General features: G+C 31.1%; 1 protein-coding gene and 1 long non-coding RNA gene across 9 annotated transcripts; one reads left to right on the top strand and one right to left on the bottom strand.

The window, feature by feature from the left end:
* Positions 1-1,088: 1,088 nt before the first annotated feature.
* LOC108739305 lies at positions 1,089-11,887 on the bottom strand. Of its 8 annotated transcripts, none has more exons than XR_003231337.1 (12): positions 9,754-9,798; positions 9,498-9,663; positions 8,681-8,795; positions 6,794-6,929; positions 4,869-5,163; positions 4,297-4,465; positions 3,503-3,661; positions 2,829-3,392; positions 2,518-2,749; positions 2,242-2,464; positions 1,903-2,178; positions 1,089-1,511 (listed from the first exon to the last, which is right to left on the bottom strand). It is a non-coding gene; the product is annotated as an uncharacterized LOC108739305 (long non-coding RNA). The 8 variants fall into 8 exon arrangements; XR_003231328.1 differs by lacking the exon at positions 2,242-2,464 and having other exon boundaries at positions 1,137-1,163; positions 1,232-1,511; XR_001938116.1 differs by lacking the exons at positions 2,242-2,464; positions 9,754-9,798 and adding an exon at positions 11,825-11,887.
* A 1,698-nt stretch (positions 11,888-13,585) lies between these two features.
* Positions 13,586-14,470, top strand: LOC112904910. The gene has a single exon (XM_025976262.1). The coding sequence runs from the start codon at positions 13,586-13,588 to the stop codon at positions 14,468-14,470; it is 885 nt and encodes a 294-aa protein (XP_025832047.1).
* The last annotated feature ends 10,310 nt before the right edge of the window (positions 14,471-24,780 follow it).

Genomic DNA, 24,780 nt, shown 5'->3' with positions numbered 1-24,780 from the left:
TAAATACCAATGAATGATAATACAATGAAAATACATTTATTATTTAGAAATACAATTTACATTTATTATAACAAAGTACAAATTTATTTCAAATAACAATACATTAATATAAACAAAATGTCTAAGATATAATACATTTTAACGACTTATAAAAGTTAAAAATAAAATACCTGTAAGAGAGACAAGAAAATCAATAAAATTTCAAAGAAAATACATTTATTATACATAAACTGTCATACCATTATTATTTAAATGCAAGATTAGGGAGAAAAAAGCCTCCCTAACCTTCTGTGGCCTCCGCATCTCCCCTTATAGCCACCCTATCCACCCAAACGAACATTAATTTTGAAAGCGTAAACAAATAATTAATTTAATTTAACAATTATACCAAAAAATCAATTTAGAAACATTTTAAATATCAACCTAAGTTATGATTATAAAGATATAACAGTTTATGCAGTAAAAAACAAAATACCTGTAAGAGAAAGACAAGAAAACACATGAAATTTCAAAGAAAATACAATAAAAAGCAAACAATACGATGTCTTCAGTCTTCTTCGGTTACCTGAAAGCGAATAGTGCAATTACAAGGACTAACGACAAATACTAATAGCTTTGGTAGAGAAGATCGGACAGATTTCGCCAAGGCAAGCTGGGCAGTCGCCTATTGCTCCTATTCCAGATAACCCACTGTACCCTGTCTGAAAGGAAGTAACGCTAGAGTAGACTCGCGAAAAGTGTATAAGACACTTTTAAGATCAACTAAATAGCTAAGCCCAAGGGAAGTCGTTCGGGGAGGCCCTCCCTAATTCCACAAGGGTGAGAAGAAACACACACGATAACGAAACGTTGAATCATGTAGAACTCGTAGGGTAAATGCAAAGCAATTTATAGTAAGAATATGCAGTAAGCTAAGCGAAGAGGTAAGCAAGAGACATGTTAGACTATACTACAACTACTAAACGTGTTAGTTTTACTACTACTTTATACAAAAAAACAAGCATCTACAATTAACAATTACTTCAAATAAAATGAACAAAAATAAGCATGCAAAATAAAAATTAATTTGAATAAAATCAACTTAATGAATTCTACTAGATAGAGCATGCAAGATAAAGAACTATTTCAACTACGGGGTCATCTTTGTCTTCTCCAACATCGATCTGAAAAAGATACGTTGGCAAACAGATTAATAAAGAGCAATTAAAATTATTATATGAAGTATTCTCACCTTAATTAATTGTAGAACGTAACGTTCTAAAGCTTACAGGTGTGAAAAGCAAACTAACTCCAGGAGGAACACCATAGCAGATAAGTTGTTATTTTAGTGGAATTCAAATAAATATCCAGTTGCTTTCACCCATGGGTTGAAAATTAACTGCATGATGATAGAAGGTGAAGACGAAACAGCTAATCAGGAATATAATCCACGAAAGACCACACCTATGTAGACATTGGCTGATTTAGTATGACCAAACTGAACATTAATTCTCTCTCATTTGTTGTATAACCTGTAGAAACGGACAAATAAATACATTAGTTACTTATAAACTTATTAAACACATTTAACACAAATAAAAACGCACCAAAAAACAAGTAAAATAGCTGAATAATAAATTGACAAGGTGTTACCTTTACGCCATTTTACATCACAACCATAAATCACGACATAGATAAATGTCAAAAACACGACGTCAATTTATGAAATAATCGAAAAAGGTTAAAAAGAAATTCGGTAGATAAACGATAAATACCAATTTATTTTGTGGAAAACGGAAACAGTCAAAAGAAATATGGTTGCACCACAACCGCAATTTATACTGTCAATTAATAATTATTAACAGAAATGTCATAACAGATTAATAAAGAAAAATTAATATTAATGATGTCATGTATTCTCACCTTAATTAATTGTAGAAGGTAGCGTTCTAAAGTCTACCAGTGTGCTGAGCAAACCAAATCTGGAAGGGATATCCCTGCAGACAATTTGTTGTTTCATTGGAATTCAAATATCCAGTTGCTCTCACTCGTGGGTTAAAAATTCACTGTATGATGTTGGAAGGCGAAAACGAAAACAGGAAATCAAGAGTACAGTCCACGAAAAACAACACCCATGTAGACATCAACTGTTTCAATACGACCATACTGAAGTTATATCACCCTCATTTGCTGGAAAATCTACAGAAACGGACAAGAAGATATATTAATTAAGAAACACAAGTAAAATACATAAAAACGCACCAAAAACCAAGTAAAATAGCTGAATTATAAAATAATGACATAGGAAAAATTTCAAATAACGACGTCAATTTACGATGCAGACAACAGAAAAAGATTATGAATAAACTCCATAGATCAATGATAAACGTCGATTACTCTATGAAAATAAAAACTGTCAAAGAAATGTAGATGTACAATAACCTCAATTTATACTGTCGATAATGGATAATTGTTACCAGAAATGCTGTAACAGATTAACAAAGAGCAATTAATATTATTGAAGTTATGTATTCTCACCTTAATTAATTGTAGTAGGTAACGTTCTAAACTCTACCAGTGTGATGAGCAAACCAAATCTAGGAGGGAAACAACTATAGACAGTTGATTGTTTCAGTTGCTTCCAAATTAACTCCCGATTGCCTCCCATAGTTACAGGAAAAATTAACGGCATAATGTTAACACGTCAAAAGCATCGCTTGTTTCAGTAGCATCAAAATTGACTGCAATTCCTTCTCATTTGTGAGACAATCTATATAAGAACAGGCAAGAAAAAGTAGTTAATTATCATTTTTAATTCAAGTAAATTAGTATAAATCAGTAACACGCACACTCATGGAAAGATCCGTTCCACATTAAATTTGCTTTTGCCATTTCTAAAACGTTTCTTAAAAGTTGTCTATTGAAGCAAGTTACAAATGCCTAACAAATTGAAGGTATTGTTGATTGTACGTTTTCACGACCGGTGTCGAATATAGGTGAGTTGTTGTCCCGGCTGATGGGCCGTGGTCTGTTGGGTTGTTTTCTCGACGTTTCATTCACAACTGTGGTGGACATTTTCAAGGGCGATGTCGAAGTCTTCTCTGATGCGAAACGGTGACAAGCGTGCTCGTATTTATATCGTTCTGAAAGGTGCCCTCTTCCTTTTTTATTGAAATTATTCTTGTGTTTATATATTTCAATGGCTTCTCTGTACAAGCGGGAATGGTAATGGTTGTTCTTTGCCAAAACATGAACGTATTAAGTGTTGATCTTCTGTTACTTTTTTTTCCTCTTTTGTTACTGATAATTTTTCTGTGTCCTAGGCAACATAGGCTTTTGTATTCTTTTATCCTGGTCTTTATACTCCTTTTTGTAGTTCAGATTTACATTGGCAAACTTGAAACTTGAGATGCCTACAAAAAAAAAACTGTTATAAATTACTCAATCTTCGGACGGAAGATTAAAAACTTATTGTTTCGTTCTTATATATACTATATGCTTATTAAAAAAGGTGGTATATTACTTTTATTCTTAATCAATTGTTTCTTTGTTTAAGAAGCATCTATCTCCTTGACTATCACTGCTTCATTACATTTTCATACTCTCATCACAATTTTCTAAATAAAAATAACAGGTTTTTGTATGCATATTTAAGTATCATCGTCTTTCTCTATCAGAATTCCTATAAAAAATTGTAATGTACAGGACACAAGGTAAAAATATGCACATTCGAGAAATATACAAAACAAAGTGATAAAAATTCATTTACAATAACAGTGTTAAGTGCTGTAAAATCAATTATATTTATAGACGTCTTATGCACCAGATAAAATTAAATTATTTTATTAAAATCTAAAAATTTAGTGGCTTACAAATTTCTACTCGCACTGTAATATTTCTATCTTTATGTAGACTACAGGGTACTCTTTTAATTTCGCGCGAAGGTACCATCATAATTTGAATTTAAAATACAAATTGTTTTAAATATTTTTGGTGACTGTTGGTCCTTGATATAGGCAACCTACTTCACTGCAGAGTATTCTGAGTGTTAGGCTACAGTAGCAGTTAATTCTTTTATTAATGACGACTTTCAAAATCATGGTTTAAAAAAAATATTAATAATCAAGAAATAAAGGCGTTTTTAAACTGGGGGTTAGAAGTGTTAATCGATATTCTTTATGAATTTTTGTGGCAAAATCAGAAAAACGTAGTGGAGCTACAAATGTCAGCAAGGCCTTTTGAAGCAAGATACAAATGTTTAAGAAATTGAAGTTTCTGGGACCTTATTTGCTATTTCTGATTGATACTGTTATTTACCAGTTCAATGTCATAAATCCTTCCTTCTGCTACCGCACACTGTCTTCGTTCCCAACGGAAAAAACGCACCTTCACGCCTTTCTCAATACTTCAGGTATACATTCCAGAGTAAAAGAGTACTGATACAACCAATGTTTCATAACACATTAAATATGGAGTATTTATGTTCCTGCAAAATAAAATATTATGAAAGTTTTCAGATATTATTGACTTAGCCTCCCTACTAAAACACATACATAATACAATATTAGAGTAACGCCCAACGCTTTTCTCTTTCAACATCAAATAAATATGTTGTATATGACTTTTACAATTATTTACAGGTACTGCTATGTTTTGGCAAAGAATTATAATGGCCGTAATACACTTTATAGTAAATAACTCTTCTTAATATAACAATTGTTTTTAAATTAAACTAATTGCAAAAAATACCATGCCTACATTAACAATTGAAAGCTGAAATGAAAGACATTATTTAATAAAGTTAACTGTTTTAAGCTATTTATTATTATTTGTCTGTTTATATAAATTAAAAACATTATTATGATTTACAACAAGTTTCAACATCTTACCTACGATAAACTTCAACCCTCGTTAATGACGTGTATGGACCATTTAACTATCTAACATCATCAAGAGGCATTATGTAAAGAATCATATTTTGACCTCTTGATTGTGTGTGCGCTCATAATAATTGACAATTCATTGTCACAAATGAACAAGTGTGATGGTAAAAAGACACTTTTACAGTTGTTTGATGTATTGCTGCTTTCTGGAGAAAAGGTGAACTTCTACAATCAATGCTCCACAATAAATGGTATCCAGAGTTTGTATAAAGTCCTGTAGTATAATTTGCTGCATTAAAAACTGTAATTTTAAGCCATATTTTAGAATAATCATGTATAGAAATGTTGTTAATAAGCCTGATCACAACTCCAAAAATTTATGCATTATGGTATAATGAAATTCGACCGGTCAAGAAGTTGAATTTTTATACATTAAGCGAATGAACCTAAGAAACACAGCGTAACATTTTAGAAGTACCTTACTGTTATTTTTTAAAAAATTGCACCCAATTGAAGTTTTTCTAGTATATTAACAAACAGTTTCTGTATTCTCTTGATGTGTAATATACTATACACAATGTTAAAATCTGTCGATTTAAATTATTAAGAATTTGAAGCTTTTATCAAGTTATTGGGTAACGTCTACAATTTGTAGTTATTTTGTTTCAAAAGATGAGATAATATGTACTTTGTATACGTCTACATAATGCAGAGTCAATTAATTTTATTTAGGTGTTTAAAGAAAACCAAAAGATGACACAGATAACACAGACTATTGCTCATATCACAAAAGAAAAAAACATTTAGAAGGTATTATTCATCCTATGCAGAAACGTAATAAGTTTTACTTATAAAATCATCGTAAACAAATTGACAAGCATCTTTCTTTGGTATAAGCGTATAAGGGTGGAAAATTTTCAATTTCATTTGAGATAATTCAAAATTACAACCAGCCAACGAAGGTGCATGCCTTTTTTTACAACAGTTTTATAATTAAAACATTTCTTTTCCTTGGTATGCCATTTCTTATATTTTTAAAATACAATTCTTCTTGAAAACGTAGAAATAAATTTTAGACTTTAGATGCCTACAAAATAAACAAGTGTTTCAAATTTCCCAATCTCAAGCTCATCACAAATTTTTCAAATCAAATTAACACCTTTTTGTCCGTATATTTAACTTTTGCTATCAGAAATCATATAAAAAATTGAAATGTACAGGACAGAAGGTAAAAATGCTCACGTTAAAGAAATATACAAAACAAAATGAAAAACAGTACTGTGTTGCAAAATCATATGTATTTTCATTGATTGCTTGTGTATCAAATAAATTTAGATTATTTTATTAAAATCCAAAAATTTAGTTTCAACTCGCACTGCAACATCTTTATTTTTATCTAGACTACAGTGCACACTCTAATTTTGCGGAAAGATAACATCATAACATGGATTTAAAATATATTTACTTTTAAATTTTAAATATAGCTAAGACTGCTCGACTTTGATACAAGCAACCCACTTCACTGCAAAGTATTCTGAATGTCAGGCTGCAGTGGCAGTTCTGAATTCCTTATTTATTAAAGAGTCGGCTTTCAAAATCAGGGTTTAAAATATTAATAATCAAGACATAAAAGCGTTTTAAATTGGGGGTTGCAAATGCAAATCGATGTTCTCTGTAAATTTTTGTGGCAGTCATTAAAATGTAGCAGGGCTATAAACGCCAACCTGTCCTTTTCAGAAAAAAAATGGATAAACTGAAGTTCGCAATTATATTTAGCCCCAGCAAAACAATGGACAATCTAACGGTATTATACAAAGAAGTAACGTACGTTCGTCATCCTATGCATTACGTTCCCATTACGTCTTTCGTTAATCAAACTGACAACAAATGAATAAAGTGTAATTAATATTAATGTGACTGTGGATTATTACCTGAATTAACTGTAGAAAGTAACGTTCCAACGTTTACATGTGTGGAATGTAAACCAAATTCAGAGAGGATACCAATGCAGACAATCCATATCGTCATCGTTAGGGTTAAAATTAACATCCCAATTTATTAGCCAATCTATAGAAACGGACAAAAAAAAATATTAAAAACTTTTAATCAATAATATTTTAAAGGTGCCTACTAAAATAGTATACCCACAATGTACCATTCATTAATGAGCGAATTAAACATCTGCTATGATATTTAACGCTTATCATTTTACTTCTGATTTTAAAATTAAAGTCAAAATATAAGTATAGATAACATATTGACATTCACATTGTCAGAAACGACATTAATTCTGCTTTTGACATTTCTAAAACGTTGTTTAAAATCTCCATATTGAAAGTAAGTTATAAATGTCTAAGAAATTGAGGATTCTAGGACCTCATCTACTATTTTTAATTGTTACATACTAATGCCAAAAATGCACACAAAATACCACTAGCAAAACATACAAAACGTAGAAGCAGCATCAAACAAGTGAGCGAGAAAGAAACACGTCATCGACAAGATTAAAATATTTGTTAATCTTACCCAAGGTACTAATACATATTATATTTAGTATGTACTCTTTTTTTTACTAATACATTGGTAAAATTTAAATGCATTCACTGTCACTAATTATCACGATAATTAGATAAAACCATAGATAATAGATACACAGAGGGATAAAACGAGACATTATTGTCTTAATAATAGCACAACTGCAACTGGTAATGAGATAATCTGTGAGCGTAACGGAAAATGGCAGCTTTCTAACGTGGCGCGGAATAATTAAAATTCTAAAGATAAAAACATTTCTTGAATTGTGAAATATAAAAAAAGTATAACTTTTTTAATTCTTCTTTCAGACTATTTTTTTAATTAATTAATTAATAATTTATGTTTAATTTTAATAAATTCTGCGCCTGAAACATTCAAATGTGCTTTTATTAAGTTTTATCAAATATTAATTACTTTAACAAAATATTCTGAGCAAAAAACAACAAAACTATATGCATTTGCTATTTCATAATTCCAAAAATTATTATAACTTTTGAATTTTAATTATTTAACACGCCCGTAAAAGGTTCAGTTAGGAAGATAATTTTTTAGAATTCAGATTAATAAATTCCACTCCTAATCGTATGCAACCATACATACACCAGTGTAAAATCAATTGCATACTGATAAGCGCTCCAAAACTGTAATATCTAAAAACTAGTTTTCGCACCCATAAAATGAACAATATTATTTATATCTTTTAAGTTGGAAACAGAATGAAATAGGAAAATATTACAAACATTAATGCTTTTTAACAAGAAAATGCGTTACATCTGAAATTATCAATTATTCACGCTCTGCCCTTTATTACAAAGCGAAAACGTGTCTATAATAAATACCCTAAAATAATTATGTATTTCCGAAATTGTCATAAAAGCTTAACTTAAACGCTTCTTATTGCACAACAAACAAAATCATTAAAATAATCAATTTTATGATTATTTGGGTCTGCCAAACAAAAACGAAAAAATGTTACGACTAACATTAACACTTATACGTTTTTAGTAGAGCAAAAAAGAAGAAAAATTAAAAATTTAACAGCACACAAATATACTATTGATCCTGACTTTTAATTAGTTTATTCCAATGTTCACATGAATATAAAACGTGCTAATAAATTACCTCAAATATGCATTAGAGTTTGATTCTCTTTTTTAGTGAACAATGCTTTTACAATAACAAAGAAAGTGTTTCGAAATAAAATTAGTAATCATTACGCAGAATAATCATCACTTTGCCAAGCCTTTTCATTTTATCTTACAAATTAAAAGTTTGTCACTTACCCTTGTTGTTTTTGATTTCATTGAATAAAAGGATAATACTCCATACTGGAAGGAAATACAGACTGCTACTATCACAGACCAACTACACATGATGTCCAAAGATTGTGCAATTTTCCTGTTAAACAATTAAAACAATATTTAAATATACAATTAGTTCAGTTAAAAAATGTGATAACAGAACGTTAAAACGTAATGCATAAATAAGTCCGTTTGTGGTGATCTGGATATATAGTTGTCTTTTTAATACATAGTTACCATTTCATCAAACTGTTATCAAAATTTTAAATTAAAAATGCACAATGAGATTGTACAATTATACATAAAAAAAATGCGAATGTATACTAAATTGAAAATTAAATAGCATATATTCCAACTGCAAATATAAATTCTTGATTAACAAATATACACACGCATAAATAAAATACTTAAAATCAGAAATCCCACATACTGTATCTAATCGTATCTGCTTTAAAAGGTTTGGTGCCTGTCAGCCAAATAAATAAATAAAAAATAAATAAAGGTGTTTTATGTTAGATTTAAGTATTTAGTTTTTTATTTCCTTTGTCCTGCAGAACTTCTTTTGATTTTTTTGCATGAACATGAACATATATATACCGACAAGAGTGAAATAAATTTTAAGTGCTCTCATATCATACATAACTGAACTGAAAAGTACAACAAACACAAATTAAATACATTATTAAATTAACAAGATACAATAACAGATAAAAACAAAGCAAATACCAGAAACAATTGAAAATCAGTTCCAAGAATTGACTGCAAAAACAGTTCATTCATTAAATTCAAAGAGTTCTACCTAATGATTCCATTTGTTTGTATCCATACTGGTCAAAGTCCTATTTTGCACCATATAATCGTTCGTATCACCAAAGTTGAGTCTGGATACTATGACCACTATAGGCATGGATAGGAAGAAGCCCCAAAACAGCAATAATTGCCTGATATACTATAAACACCTTTTTCTGTAAAAAAAAAACACAAAATGGGTAATTTTTTACATTAGTTGACATTGGAATTGAGACATGAAGTTTAGTCAGGTAGGTAGTACTCACCAAGTAAAGTAGTGTAGTAGTATTTACTAGAATTTTGTTTATTATTTGTTTAAAAGTCAATGTGAGTGAGATACAGGCCCTTAAAGTTTTCTTAATCGGAGGAAATTCCGATAGGTACGGCCCTGGCTTCAGCCTTACGTCAGCTGTTCCCGCCAAACATCGTTTGTCCTAAAACATATCTTCCTAACATTATTCTAATGTATCAGCCCGCCTTCGGCGGGCAGGAGCATTAAACGAACTCAAGTCTGTCATACATCTACCTAACTAAACAATGACGTCATCAATGCATATTTGGCGAGAACAGTTGACGAAGAGCTGCAGCCAGGGCCGTACCAATCGAACTTTTCTTCGATTAAATAACTTTAGGAGCCTGTATCTCAAGCTACATTGGTTTCCGCACGGAATTAATGCTACCACACGATTGTACTTGGTGAGTACTACCTACCTGAATAAACTTCATGTCTCAATTCCAATGTCAACTAATGTAAAAAATGACCACAAAATGTCTTAAGCCTCGTTATAATACCGTAAGGTCGTATATACTTGATAAACTAAATCAAATGTAAAATTAATGAAGTATTTTTACCACGAAAAATGTTCCACACTGGTTCCCTACCATAACTACAGATATCGGTTATATCATTGACGTTTTATCATAATTGGCTAGGCCTGTGAGCCATTAAAAATATTAAGGACGTGGAGCCTTCATCACAATTTTGGCATAGTTTCATTTTATAATTCGAGTGTTTATGACGTTGTTAACGTCATATGTGAAAGAAACTAATGAACACAAATGAAAAATAAATAGATTCTTTACTGAACTCGAGGGAAATGTATATAATTTTGATTTTACTATTTTACTACCTTAAGATTGTAAAATTTGAATAATTTTATTAGATGGATAGATACTTAAAAAGAAGTGAGAGACTACGATCAAAATTAAACTTTTAACAATCTCTGTCTGTGTTATGCGGAGGAATTTGCAAGAATATTTTTGCGTCAGATGCATATCACTTATGTAAGTTGTTGCAAATTTTAGTATAAATAGTTAAACAATTTAATTTTTATTAACAAATAAGATAATCAAAAGAACTTAACCCCACTATTTAAAAAACTGCGGACAAATGTTTCGCTAATTTACATTATAAGTATCTTCACCACCGGGAGTTAAGACTAAATAAGGTCCCTTTGGATATTTTATTATTTCCAGGCCATAGTCTCACTTTCTGGTCATTCCACGGGTCATATGCAGTGATCTATGGTAATGATCATAGATAAGGGATATCCAAAAGAGATAAGTCGTATAAATTTGGCGCCGGGCAAAAATAATTCACTGGTTTGAACTTTACTAATAAATTATGTACCGTTTGCGGGTTCTAAATATGTAAGTATCATAATTGTGCGTCCATTAGTTCTGTTAAAAATTGTTTCGGGTGTAGATGGAAATTAAATGTCAATTTATTCAAAAACTACTGAAAATATGATAATTTAATTGACGTTAATTGATTGCGTGTCATTTGTGCTTAACACTAATTTTTCAGAGATATTACTATGATCATATTTATCTATGATTTACCAATGGCGTACGCAATTAGTTATATCAATGAAAAATTAAGTATTATACATCGACGTTTACTAATGGACATGCCTTAGCGGTCCGAATTGTGATACAACAAAAGAAAGAACACGATAGTGGTAAGCGTGTCATGAAAGAAATAGCACTAGTCCGAAACCATACGCCATCTCCCTCACTTTTCGAGCCAACAAATTATTACAAGGACGTACGGCTAAGCCACGTCCATTAACATATGTCTATGGTATTATACTTGTCTATGTGTATATGTAATTATTACTAATAAATATAATGACTAAATTCCGTTTAAAAAATTATTTCAATGAACCAGACAAAGATCTCACATAGATACCTAAACGTGAATGGCGAATCGTAGATAATATGATCATTGATTAAAGATTTTTAATAATTTATAATCTATGTCGTGAATGTATAATAGTATTTCTTTTTATCGTTATACTATTTACAATAAATAATATAACGATAAATTTCACTTACCATAACAGCTCAGTACTCAAGCACAAATGACGCGCAATCGATTGGCGTCAATTAAAATATGACATCTTAAATAGGTTTTGAAACAGTTTTCCTTTTTTTGATTTAAAAGACTTAATAATTGATTGAATTGTGTTTATGCAACCCGGCTATCTCAGTGGGTATGCAGTAAACTACAGTGGTATCAAATAAATGAATTAAAATCTAAACTTATAGAAGTGATTTAAAAACTAAACATTTAGTACATTTATTTGGTTAACATAACTCCAAACATAGAAGATTGTTGTAACTGCTTGTTGCTTGACAATCATACCTGTAGTTTTGTGATCAGATACATAAAAAATAAAAATTGTCAATATAAATAAATAAAGGTGTTTTATGTTAGATTTAAGTATTTAGTTTTTTATTTCCTTTGTCCTGCAGAACTTCTTTTGATTTTTTTGCATGAACATGAACATATATATACCGACAAGAGTGAAATAAATTTTAAGTGCTCTCATATCATACATAACTGAACTGAAAAGTACAACAAACACAAATTAAATACATTATTAAATTAACAAGATACAATAACAGATAAAAACAAAGCAAATACCAGAAACAATTGAAAATCAGTTCCAAGAATTGACTGCAAAAACAGTTCATTCATTAAATTCAAAGAGTTCTACCTAATGATTCCATTTGTTTGTATCCATACTGGTCAAAGTCCTATTTTGCACCATATAATCGTTCGTATCACCAAAGTTGAGTCTGGATACTATGACCACTATAGGCATGGATAGGAAGAAGCCCCAAAACAGCAATAATTGCCTGATATACTATAAACACCTTTTTCTGTAAAAAAAAAACACAAAATGGGTAATTTTTTACATTAGTTGACATTGGAATTGAGACATGAAGTTTAGTCAGGTAGGTAGTACTCACCAAGTAAAGTAGTGTAGTAGTATTTACTAGAATTTTGTTTATTATTTGTTTAAAAATGAATGTGAGTGAGATACAGGCCCTTAAAGTTTTCTTAATCGGAGGAAATTCCGGTAGGTACGGCCCTGGCTTCAGCCTTCCGTCNATCTACTAATACGTCCGACAAATAGTATAAATTCTAAACAATATTTTATAAGTCTGGCTAGTAACGAATATACCAAGAAATAAAATTAATTTTTGATGATTTGTACGCAAATACTATAATAATGTGGATATATGGATTTTGGTGGACGTGCCGGACATGTATTTCGAATGGGATAAATATGATAAATATATTGATAAATTATAATAAGATACTTAATTGATATGCCTAATGCATACAGACATGTACATATGTAATATTTAGATGTCAGTAAGTACTTATATCCTTGTACTTAAAGGATATAAATATAAAACAGAAAAATTTGGTTTTAGGAAAAAATAATTTGTGTATTGATTAGCGATTTATCATTGTTAAAAAAAACGAACATTAAACTTTTAAAAAGAAAAGGAACAGTACATGAGCAGCCATCTTGGTTTGAGAGGAAAAACTAAGCGACAAGAAGAGCGGAGGGTAAATATAGATTTAATGAGAGTTTGGTAACATGAGTACAGAAGTGAGAAACGCAATAGCTGCTCCACGACGCAGGTTTTCAGTCGCTCAATGTTATCGCAATCGCAGTTTCTAAATGTGAAGTACGTCAGTGTCGTTCTATGGTGAAGTGTCATAAAAAAGTGGTGGGTTGGCGGAGTGACTGCGGGCGTGTGACATAACGGGCGGCCTTAAAAAAACAGTGAAAACTAATGGGGGAATTTACGTTGAGTGGAAATGGTAATATCGGTTTAGGCACAGTCGAAGTACCTGTAAATTCGAGCAAAAACAATCAAAATTCGCTTTTCTACACCACGCCTTCGTCCGTGAGTGATACAACCGTCCTGCAAAAGACGCAATCTCGCGCAGCAATGCAAGATGAACTTGCTGACAAAACAGCTGTCAGCGGATCTGGATCCGACGATCTGCCTAGCAGTCCAACATCAGAAAAATCGAAAGATTGTGTTGACACGAACTCTACTACTACGTCCGTCGATTTATCGGACAAACTAAATGAGCAAATAACGCACAATACCAACAAGGCTCCAACGGCTTTGCCCCTTTTTCACTCGAGCGAGCCCAGTACACCAGGAAGTCTTTGGTCGACAGCTTTCGAAGACGGTTTTGTACCAACAATACCCAGTGTTAATGGTAATATTGGATTTCAAAATTTTCAATCAACTGCTCAGCCCCAGTTGTTCGGTAATTCCGTTAATCAAAACCAAGGAGGCAGAAGAGCGATAACCGCGAGTCATAATTTCCCGCATAACTTGGGAAGACAACAAACGAGTCATCCTCTTTACAAAGCGGGATACGGTTCGTGGACGAATCCAGGTCAAAACTGGTCGGCCAGTACTTCAATTTGGAATAGAGGAAGAAGTGTGCCTAATCTTAATCCCCTTCAACAGATGGGGGTCGCTGGACGGAAACCGAGCCCCACTTTTAACCATCAGCAGGTAATGTCACCAGTAAAATTTAGACGCAGCACTTCGTACCCCGGAAAAGGACCATTTCCCCAGCCGCCTACTTTCGAAATTACTAATATGGACGAAGCCCGTGAATTTCTGCCTTATCAGGTAATTTGTGGCACCTTGTAGCAAGCACCGCACACACCCCTTCGGTTTACATTCACCACCAGCTAATACATATCTCTGTGCTGATGCTACTACCTACATACATGCTGCTGCTGATATTGCTGCTTGCTGTGACAGTTTAGGCTATTTTATGCTGTTGTTTTTGTTGTTGTCTGTGATATTTTGTTCCATTTCGTTTGGCTAGTAGACTATTTATTTAATTATTTATTTACTTATTTGTTGTGTTTTTGTAGTTTTGTTTTTGTTAAACACGAAAGTTTGGTTGGTTTACTTCCAAATAAAAAAAATCACACATAAATAAAGTTGAGACGAGAGGCATGACTAATTTTGAAATTTTCCACTGTCCTACTGATACTACATAGCACTGACACACATCATGTATTTATTCCCGTATTATTACATTCACTCGGTCGTCTTTTTGTTTTTCTAGTATGGAATACATCGATGCCTACAGAATTAAAAAAAAAAACATGACAGGTTTACATTTTTATCTCCTGACCAAACTTTATGTGTTGCTAGTTATTCATTGTATATTTTGTTTGCACTGATTTTGCATATTAACACTGTTGTAAACATTATTGTTACAATAAACAATAAAATTTAATCGTGTCTGTCGCCCATGTTGTTTGTTGTGTATATATATATGGTATGTATGCTTGTTGTACATTAGGCAGTTAAGAAAATGTGGTGTTAATAGGCGGAAATTTGATTGTACTGTGACCTACTTCTAAAAATGAACTATTTATTTTACACCAGAATTTTCTTCTAATAATAGCATATTGTTTATTCGTTTGTTATTAATTCGATGAAGCCAATATGGATACAGGTAGGTACGGAAGCTCATCTGTATATTTCGTAAAGTTAAAAAAAGAGGGACGGGTGCAACTGACTGTTACATTGGCGATATGTACAGGTACATATAAACGTGTCAAAAATCGATCTTTTGCTATCCAACTGCAAGGTATTATATTAATGTAAACCTGCCGCGACGTAAAGTGACGTACAGAACCGACGTAAAAGAAAAGAGCGCGCCACGCTGGTGACGTCACAATTCCAATTTAAATGTGGGGTTTCGAAATATCGCGAAGTTAACGTGTACAGGAACGTGGACTTCTTGGCTTACGTCCAGATCAGTTTAAATTCGTATGACCATCCACGTCCAACGTCGATATTCTGCACAACACGATAATTACTATTCGTTCATTAATAAAAAGTACATAATTAATCCAATTCTCAAAGACTAAAACAAACCAACATATTTTAACGAAAGCCTGAGAGTTACATTTTTAATTTAATCCACTGTATGAGAAGTAAGTTTTTGATTGTTCCATAACATAATATATGTGAGTGATAGAATTTTCAGAAAAGACTTTACCTAAGAAAATTAAAATAATCAGTACACTACTAACCCGACTAGATAGTATAACATACCTCGAGTTACATTTTTAATTTTATCCAGTGTACAACAAATACGATAAATACGTTGATATTATAATACGTATTATTATAATGACTGAAGTGTCCGTTATTTGAAAATGGAAACGTATACTGTCTATATGAGGAAATCGTTTGGATGTGTGCCCATGAATCAAAACCATGGTAGTATTAATTACGTCATTTGAAACCATGTGTGATAAAGGAGGCGTAATTAAAAAAACATACGTACCTATTTATTAATACATACAATAGAATGAATTCAATCAGAGGATGCGTAATTTTAAGAGATCAAATAATGTTTAAATTACACATATAAAAGTTATAACGTATAAGGTACTTTAGGTAAGTATCGTAATATAAAACAGTAATTGCATTTGTTGTTATTCAGCCTATTATATTCATTTTCGTTTGTTATCAGTATACATTTTTCGTTAACAATACGTATTGCAATTTGTATTTCAAACAACGGCGTTATAGTTTAATTGTGACATAATTTTTATTGAAGGTCAGATTACAAAAATTTCGGTAATGGGTAGAGATTACTATATACCTCTCCGATGTTTTTGAAGTTTTAGTGTGTTGCACTATTCAGCAGGTTAATTAAGAATATGTATATACAGTAGAATCCGCTTATAATGACATCGAAGGGAAATGACAACCATGTCATACAAAGCATAGTCTTAGAAAATAAACAACGTTCTATTTTGGTTAGTTATTTAGTTTAATAGGGAGAAAAACTACAAATTGTATATATTTATTAACAGAAAAAGAAAAAGAACGATGAATTTTAATATCAATATACATAAGAAGGATCAGAAAAATGTTGTTATTATTAATCATTTGGGTCACTATAGCCGGATATGGTTTCTTGAGGATCAGTTATAATAAACGATGTGTCATTTTAAACGGAGTCAGTTTTTATATCCAAACTTTTCTATAGAGAATTTAATATGAAAACCAAATTTAACACTGCAATTATTTCATATTAAGCGGTTGGTCAGTATAGGCGGAGTCATAATAAACGAATTCCACTGTAATCATATATATTGGGCGAAGAAATTACGTGTTCATCTACTTTTTCAACTTTGAAAAATTAAAAACTACGACGACGTATTATTGTTATCTCGCAAATCACTCGACTAAGGTAAGGGTTAGAGGAAAGTGGGGAGAGGGTTGTTAAAGATATGTTCAAGGTTTAAACAACCCCTTCCTCCCCATCTCTCCCTGGATCCAAACCGCAAATATCTCATGCAAGATTAGATTGAGGATGAAAGGGGAGCAAACGGGGTGTTAAAAATGTTGGACACATTTTGAACAACCACCTCCCCGTCACCCTCGATCCAATTTTACATGAAATATTTGCGGGATGACAATGTTAACAGGCGAATGATGAGGATACCGTGGATAGGGAAGGTTAGAAATGAAGAGGTATTAGAAGAAAGAATAGGAGAACAGAGGACACCTTCTCAGGCATGAAGGGCTAGTCAGAGACAAATTAGAGGCAGAAACAGGAGTTAAGAGGAGTGGAGGTAGACCTAGATTAGATTACTGTTCTCAAATAGTTAAGGATGTGGGATGTTTTAGTTTTAGGGAAATACGAAGATTAGCTCAGGATAGGAAAGAGTAGAGGTGCGTGTCCAACCAGTCTTAGGATTGACGATGATATGATGATGATGATAACAATATTAAACAATGCCCTCACTCCCTCAGCCATATATCGAGGGAAGAAGGTTGTTTAAACCTTGTAATAATTTTTTTATATTAATCCCTTAAGTACACGCTTAGATACAAATTATTTCGTAAATGACTTAGATGGCTTAAATGCATAGAGCCTTAGAGAAGTAATTCAATTTTTATAGGAATTTAACACCACATTATATTATTTGTAACTGCATTTGTATAAGGTAATTGTTTTAAGAAATATTATCTTATTTTACAAGAACTGAAGATAAGAAAACTGGCAATTAATTTAATGACGATTTTTTTCTATTAAACTATTTCTGAAAGAATATAATTTGCCTTCATCGAATTTTAGACCTATAAATAATTGTTTAAAAGTAAAATACGGTAGTTTAGTATAAATAATGTGGTTGTAAAAAATTCTAAAAAAGTAATCAACCTGTCGGATTTGATAGTGCATAAAAATAACTAACGATACCAATTAAAATAATAAATAATTACACTGCAGAATTCTTTCGCAATAGTTTAAAACTCATAATAGGAGCGATTTTTCGAAAAAAGAATGTTATGTACACATTTGAATTAGGGAAGTCTAAATTATTAACACTACCAACGTTCTTGACCTCACCAATACACGGCAATGATTCCTTATGCAAATATAAGGACAAGAATGGTGATTTAGGGGTGAGGATGTTAATAATTTAGACATAGTTAATTTGAATACATAAAATATACGCTATTAATGCTTACGTATAAATTTTAAACTATTACGAAAGAATTGGATTTTTTCATCCCTTTCGATTCGAAAAACGTTTTAGATATCTTAATCTGGTGTATAATACAATGCCTGGTAAAAATCGGAGGGATTCAAGTTGTTTCATCATCAAAAAAGAATGAGATGGAATCGTTGCAGAACTATTGCAGATGGAAAATTTCATAAAAACATTCAAATTTTTATAGCAAAAGCGTGGCGAAATTTAAAAGTAAACGGGCATTATTCAATGCTTACACACATTCTAATTTACCAAAAATGTGCCTACCTCCTACTTGTTTACTAAAAACGTAAAGTAACTCGCACTGGTAAACAATTTCGTAAATATTACAGGAAAAATAAAAAGACATCTCTGACATTTATAGTTCCGAATAAAATAAAAATAGACTGTTAATTTTTGTAAATACATACCAAGTTATCCCCGTAGATTGTGGACTATATACAGATTATTACTACGAATATTTGCAAAAGGTTCAGTTGTCGATGCATATTATTTTTATATCACACATGCGTGCCTATAATTCGAGAGTTCTATGTATGTGTGTCTGTATAATTATGCGAAGGTGTACGCTAGCAAACCATTTGTAGTGTAAAAATAAATGAAAATGCCTTTTTTTGCACTTGAATTATGTACATATGCCACTTTCTCTCATAAAACTTGAGCACTCTGCATAGGTTCGTTGACCTCGTGTATTTTTAATGCAGCCAGAGAGTTCTTTTTAATGAACTTTACCAAAAGAGCTCAGAAATTCAAAATAGACACATAGACAGCTTCCTAGCATCACATTTACACGGTCTCTGTGAAAACATTTAATAAAGTAAATGTCAATGCTCGATACTTAACCACCGTTTTGTTATTACTTATTAAATACTTAATAAATTAACCGTTTCATTACGAAATACAATAACTAGTTGACGATGTGAATAATTTAGAATTTATCTAGTTATTTNAATACAGCACTTATAAATTATTGACATCGTAATTGCTTTGCGTCGATTTTGAACAAGATCACTTTTTGTCTCCAAATACTATTATTATTTACGAAAGAAAAATTTGGTTATTGAAAAATATTTTGCAGTTTCTAAAAGACTTATTAATTATTGTCAAATTGACAAATATCTCGTTCTTTTTTGGATTGATTTTAAAAAAAAGCATCACCTAATAGTATCTGGTCTCGAAATGCCATTAGTTAGGCTTTTATTTACTACGTATTGCAAAAAAAGATTTTTCAGTTTCTAAACGACATCGAAAACACCACAGTCGTTAAATATTGACATTTACATGTAGTTGTTTTGCATCGATTCGGAAAAAGGTATCACTTTTTAATATTAATGTCTGTCTCGAAATACCTTTAGTTTAGAGGCTGTCATCTCTTGTTATATTTAAAATTTAGCTACAGAAAAACATAGCTATAGGTAACTTATTAGTTATTGATATTGTAATCGTTTTGTTTGAATTTTGAAAAAGGTATCTATCACTTTCTTCTCAAAATACCATTATTTTAAAGGCTTTCATAAATAGAGAAGTTTCACTAAATTTATTTTTTGTACTTGAAAATATTGTTTTGAATTATGTGATCAAGGTTTAAACCATTTTCAATCGTAACTACCAAAATTTCAAATGCGGTAGTTTTGGAAGGAATCGGTTCAATAAAAACCATTAAGTACTCGTATACAATGTCGATTATGCAGAACTACCTTTTGTTCGTGGCTTCCCTTGTGTTTATGTCCTAAACATTATAATAATATAATTATTTTTTTCTCTATCCCTCGGGAACAGTATTTATTTCCTGGATATTATTTTTTGTACCCCTGACAATGTTTGTACAAAATTTCATGATGATCGATTGAGTAGTTAAGGTGTGAAATGGTAACAGACAAACAAATTCACTAAAATAATTCGAAGTGGTCTGTATACGTAATCCTAAAATGTAGCATCGTGCTACAGATGGCGTTTACTGCGCTATTTGTAGTATTTTCTAAAACAAATTCACATTTATATTTTAGAAAGTTATGATAATTTAATTCGGGAATACAATAATAAAAATAGCATATACTCGTTGTTTTCTATTTAATTTTTTCTTTAAACATGAAAATATTTCATCCGTAATTTGCGTATCTGCCCTGAAGCTGCTAAGAATTTAAATTTTTAATTTTTATAAAGAAAAACGTAAAATTACTCAATTTCTGACCCCACCACCCACGAAACACGACCGTAAAGCCCAACCTCCCTCCTCCCGCTTATTACCTAACGCATTGTATAAGTTTCAGATTTGAATTCGGTGAAGAATGACTTTTTTAGTTTCTAATTAATAATTTACATTCAAATAAACAATACAAACGGCAATTATGTGGCGTCACATTTCTGAACGACGGATATTAATTTATAAGATGACAGAATTTTATTTTGACAATGCTACATATCGCCAACTTTTCGGTTTTAAAATCGCCACGTAACGCACACCTTGACCTTCACCTCCTCCCACGTAAGAAGACCGGAACGCCCCCTCCCTCCAATTTGCGTTACATAATTTCTGCTCAGGCCCATCAAAACGACAGAATTGTAATATTTTTTGAAAAACGGTTTTTCGGTCGCTCATAACCTTAATATGAAAAATCTATACGAGCATTACATTATTTTCTTGTGTAAATGTACATTTACTTACACGTACATATGAATAGATACTCTCTATTTACTTACGTTATATTATGTTATACACTGTCTATATTTATTTTAAAGGTTGCAGCGGCTTAGAAACGTGTAACGCTGGTTAGTGCCTTGATGGTTATACGTTAATTAAATCAATAACTACTCCGTACTTCTGTTTCGCGATCATGAAGGTTAAGTTTATTTCAAGGCTGACAATAAGATCCTTTTTAAAAAGAAAATATATTTTATCTATTTGTATCTAGTTGCTAATTGTTTGTCACTAATATTTTGCTGCATCAACGGACACAAATCAATTGGCAATTAATTCTAATTATTGTACTTAAAAATTCTGCATACAAAAAGGAGGACAGCACAGTTACTATTTTTTTTTTCACTAATAGTAAACCAAAAAAAATTACTACTTTTATATCATTTTTCAATTATAGCAAATTTTTTGCAACATCCGCATAAATGAGAAAAATTTGTTTGTTTGTACGACAAACTTGATGATTGTAAAAAAAACATTTTAGTTTACATAACATATGCTATTATTGTTATCAATAATATGAAAATGACAACAAACGAAGGTTAGTTTTTCTTTCTGGTGCATTCGACTGCACAAATACCTATTAACATTTAGTAAATACGCATAAACGTGTTTTAAATTCGAAGCTGATGGCTTTTGTATTATTAAAGAACTCATTCCAAAACAACTTTACTAATAACGTGTTCATATAATCAGTTACTCAATGTTTGCTATTGATACACATATATTTTTTTAAAATTACGTGTAAAATAAATTTACACTGCTTACTATATATATTCTTTAAAAAAAAAAAAAGAAACAAAGTTCTTCAGCAAATGTAGAAAATTTCTTTGATAACAAGATAATTCAGGAATTTTTCGCGTTATTGAAATTGTTTGTGTGCTATTTGTATTTGTATGATAACAATAACATAAAATACACATAGCAAACGGTTCTTATTACATTTAGATGGGTTTTTTGCTATACGATGGTAAATTTACCGACAGTGTTAGTACACAACCTACAAGTCGAATCAAAATCCTTCATAAGTCGAAAACACCATAACTCGAATTTTTTGCCGTCTCTCATGTGATAGTTATAGAGGTTCTACTGTACAATCTTGTGAAAATTTATGCTAGGAGTACATAGTTTCGCTTAAAGCCAACTCTAGCCAACTCGATTATCGCTGCGGCTGATTTTTCCGATGAAAATTAAATAGAAATTTGAATTAAAGGTACAATTTACAATGTAAATCCCGCCCTCGAATCTCGAGTTAGAGAAATTAAGAGATAGTAATTGAAGGGTTTGGAATAAATGCAAAGCAATATGGATGTCAAGGGGACAAAAAAACTACTCGAATTAAAAAAGATTTCGAGTTACACAATTTTCACTGTATATGTATAATTCGTAATCGTTATTTTTACATTCGTATTCATTATGAATATTATAGCTTTCGATTTTAATTTTTTGATCAATCTCAGTTATCACTGATGCATTACTTCTACTTGAAGCGTATTAATAATACATATACAAAATTTGTTGCTGTTCTGCTTATCGAAAAGTGTAGCGAAGGTCAAATGTATTATATTTATAAAAAAATAATATAAAAATAAATGCAGTCTTTCCTCAAGGTAAGACTAAATAATTATTCAATTATTTCAAATAATTTTATAACTAGAATAATAAAATATTGTAAAGTAAATGATTTGTCCTTTGATCCATGAAATGTTCTAGTGAATTTTGAAGTCAAGTTAAGTATTATTCATTTAACACTTTCTCTTGAAAGAATAGAATTCGATAAATAATTGTGACAATTTTCTACAGGAAATCGTGCTCAAGTAAAATAGAGCTTAAAATTTTTGCAAGCAAAATTACTTGCATCAGTAGTCGTAAAGAAATTGATAGCAGAAAAAAAACAATTAACGATGAAAGTGAATTGTAAGTAAACTATTCTTTTTGATAGAGCAAATCAAGCGTTTTTAGCCTTTAAAAATGGAAACGAATTCCGCTATAGGTAGGTATTACATAATTTTCAATGGTTAATTTTAAACAACCAAAGCTGTTGCCAGATATTTCTCATCTTTTTAACCAATCGTTCCAAATAAAATTACAAATAAATTTTTGGAAACTTTCTTTTATGTAAGGTTATAATTACATATAAGTCAATCACTTATATTCATTCATTTTCATCGCGTACCTATACATAAATATGTATAATATGAAATCAACGTATAGTACAATACGTATACATAGGTATTACCATAATAAGGAAACTATAGGTTAACTTTTGATTTTTTTTTGTTATAGATATGAAAAAAACTCACCTTTCATGGAGTTAATGTACTCTATATTTCTCATGGCCATTAAATATAAACGACCTCTGATCTACCAATGAATAAATAATTAATTTCAAAATAATTTTTCGCTTCTGTTTTCGATTGTTATATTGTTTATTGCATATTCCGTAAACAAATTTATTGCCTTCGACTACGTTTCCAAATCGTTTTTTATTTTATTATTTTTCTAGTAGGAACAAAAAATAAAATAAAGATGATGAATACACAATGTTGCATTGACATTTCTGAATGTAGCAATACTTTTTTGTTTTGTACTTGTAGGTACCTACTACGGTCTGTAGTTAAGCCCTAATTTACACCGTAATGTGTAATACATATTTTAGTAAAATTTCAGTGTCAATAGTAGGTATAGTAAGCAATAACGGCCGATGTACACATTAACTCATTTAGTTAATCTAGTTCTAACAGCTTAGCATTACATTTGTTATTATAATAAGTACGTATGGATAGGCGAGAACGGGCTTATAAGCAATATTTTTTTAGCTACTTCAATAAAATTAAACCGCTATTATCCGAAATCCTTATTACAAATACTTTAATTATTTACTAATATTACGTCTCAAAAATATTCTAGATATTTTTGATAGAATTACAAAAACTTTATTATTACCAATATCTACGAAGTTGTTACGTACTAGGTTTTCTTCACTAATTTTCCTATATTCACTTCTATTTTAAGTTCTTTTACTATAATTTTATTTTTATAAAATAAAAACTTTTGTTAACGTAGGAATCAACTGAATCGCTGCCGAGTCGATCATTAAACCTACATACAATGTATGTTTGCATACTAAATCACGTACCATAAAAAGATAAAGGAATGAGCACGATTTTTCGCTGTGAACACATTTTGGTTATGTGGTTGCATTGTGCGCGCAGTTTCGAGATGATCCGTTAGAACGAATTCTATGGGTATAAAACGTGGACGGTGGGCGCTGCGGAAAAGAAAAAATTAAAACTGTGAGATGTGGTATTAAAGGAAAAGGTTGGAAATGATGAGGTTTCGGAAAGAGTAGGAGAACATAGGGCGTAATGGAAGTCAATAAGAAATAGGCGACATAGAGTATGATACATCTTCAGACGTGAAGGGCTAGTTACAGACATATTAGAAACAGAAATAGGAGTTTCAAATTACTGTTCGCAAATAGTTAAAGATTTAGATATGCGTTAGTTTTCGAGAAATGTGGAGATTAGCTCAAGATAGGAAGAACTCGCGGTGCGTACCCAACCAGTCTTAGGAATTATGATGATAATTAATTAATGCCTGATATTGTATGTGTTCTGCAGTTTCCTAGCTCTTATGGATATGCTGGGTTTATTCAGTCATTGTTCGATAATGTTCTGATTTTTTTATATTATGAGCTGTCATTGTTCTAAATACAATATAATGAC

This window comes from Agrilus planipennis, unplaced genomic scaffold, assembly GCF_000699045.2.
Source record: "Agrilus planipennis isolate EAB-ADULT unplaced genomic scaffold, Apla_2.0 scaffold181, whole genome shotgun sequence".
Lineage (NCBI taxonomy): Eukaryota > Metazoa > Arthropoda > Insecta > Coleoptera > Buprestidae > Agrilus > Agrilus planipennis.
The sequence above is the reverse complement of the archived record's forward strand: the minus strand, read 5'-3'. Positions and strand labels throughout refer to the sequence as shown.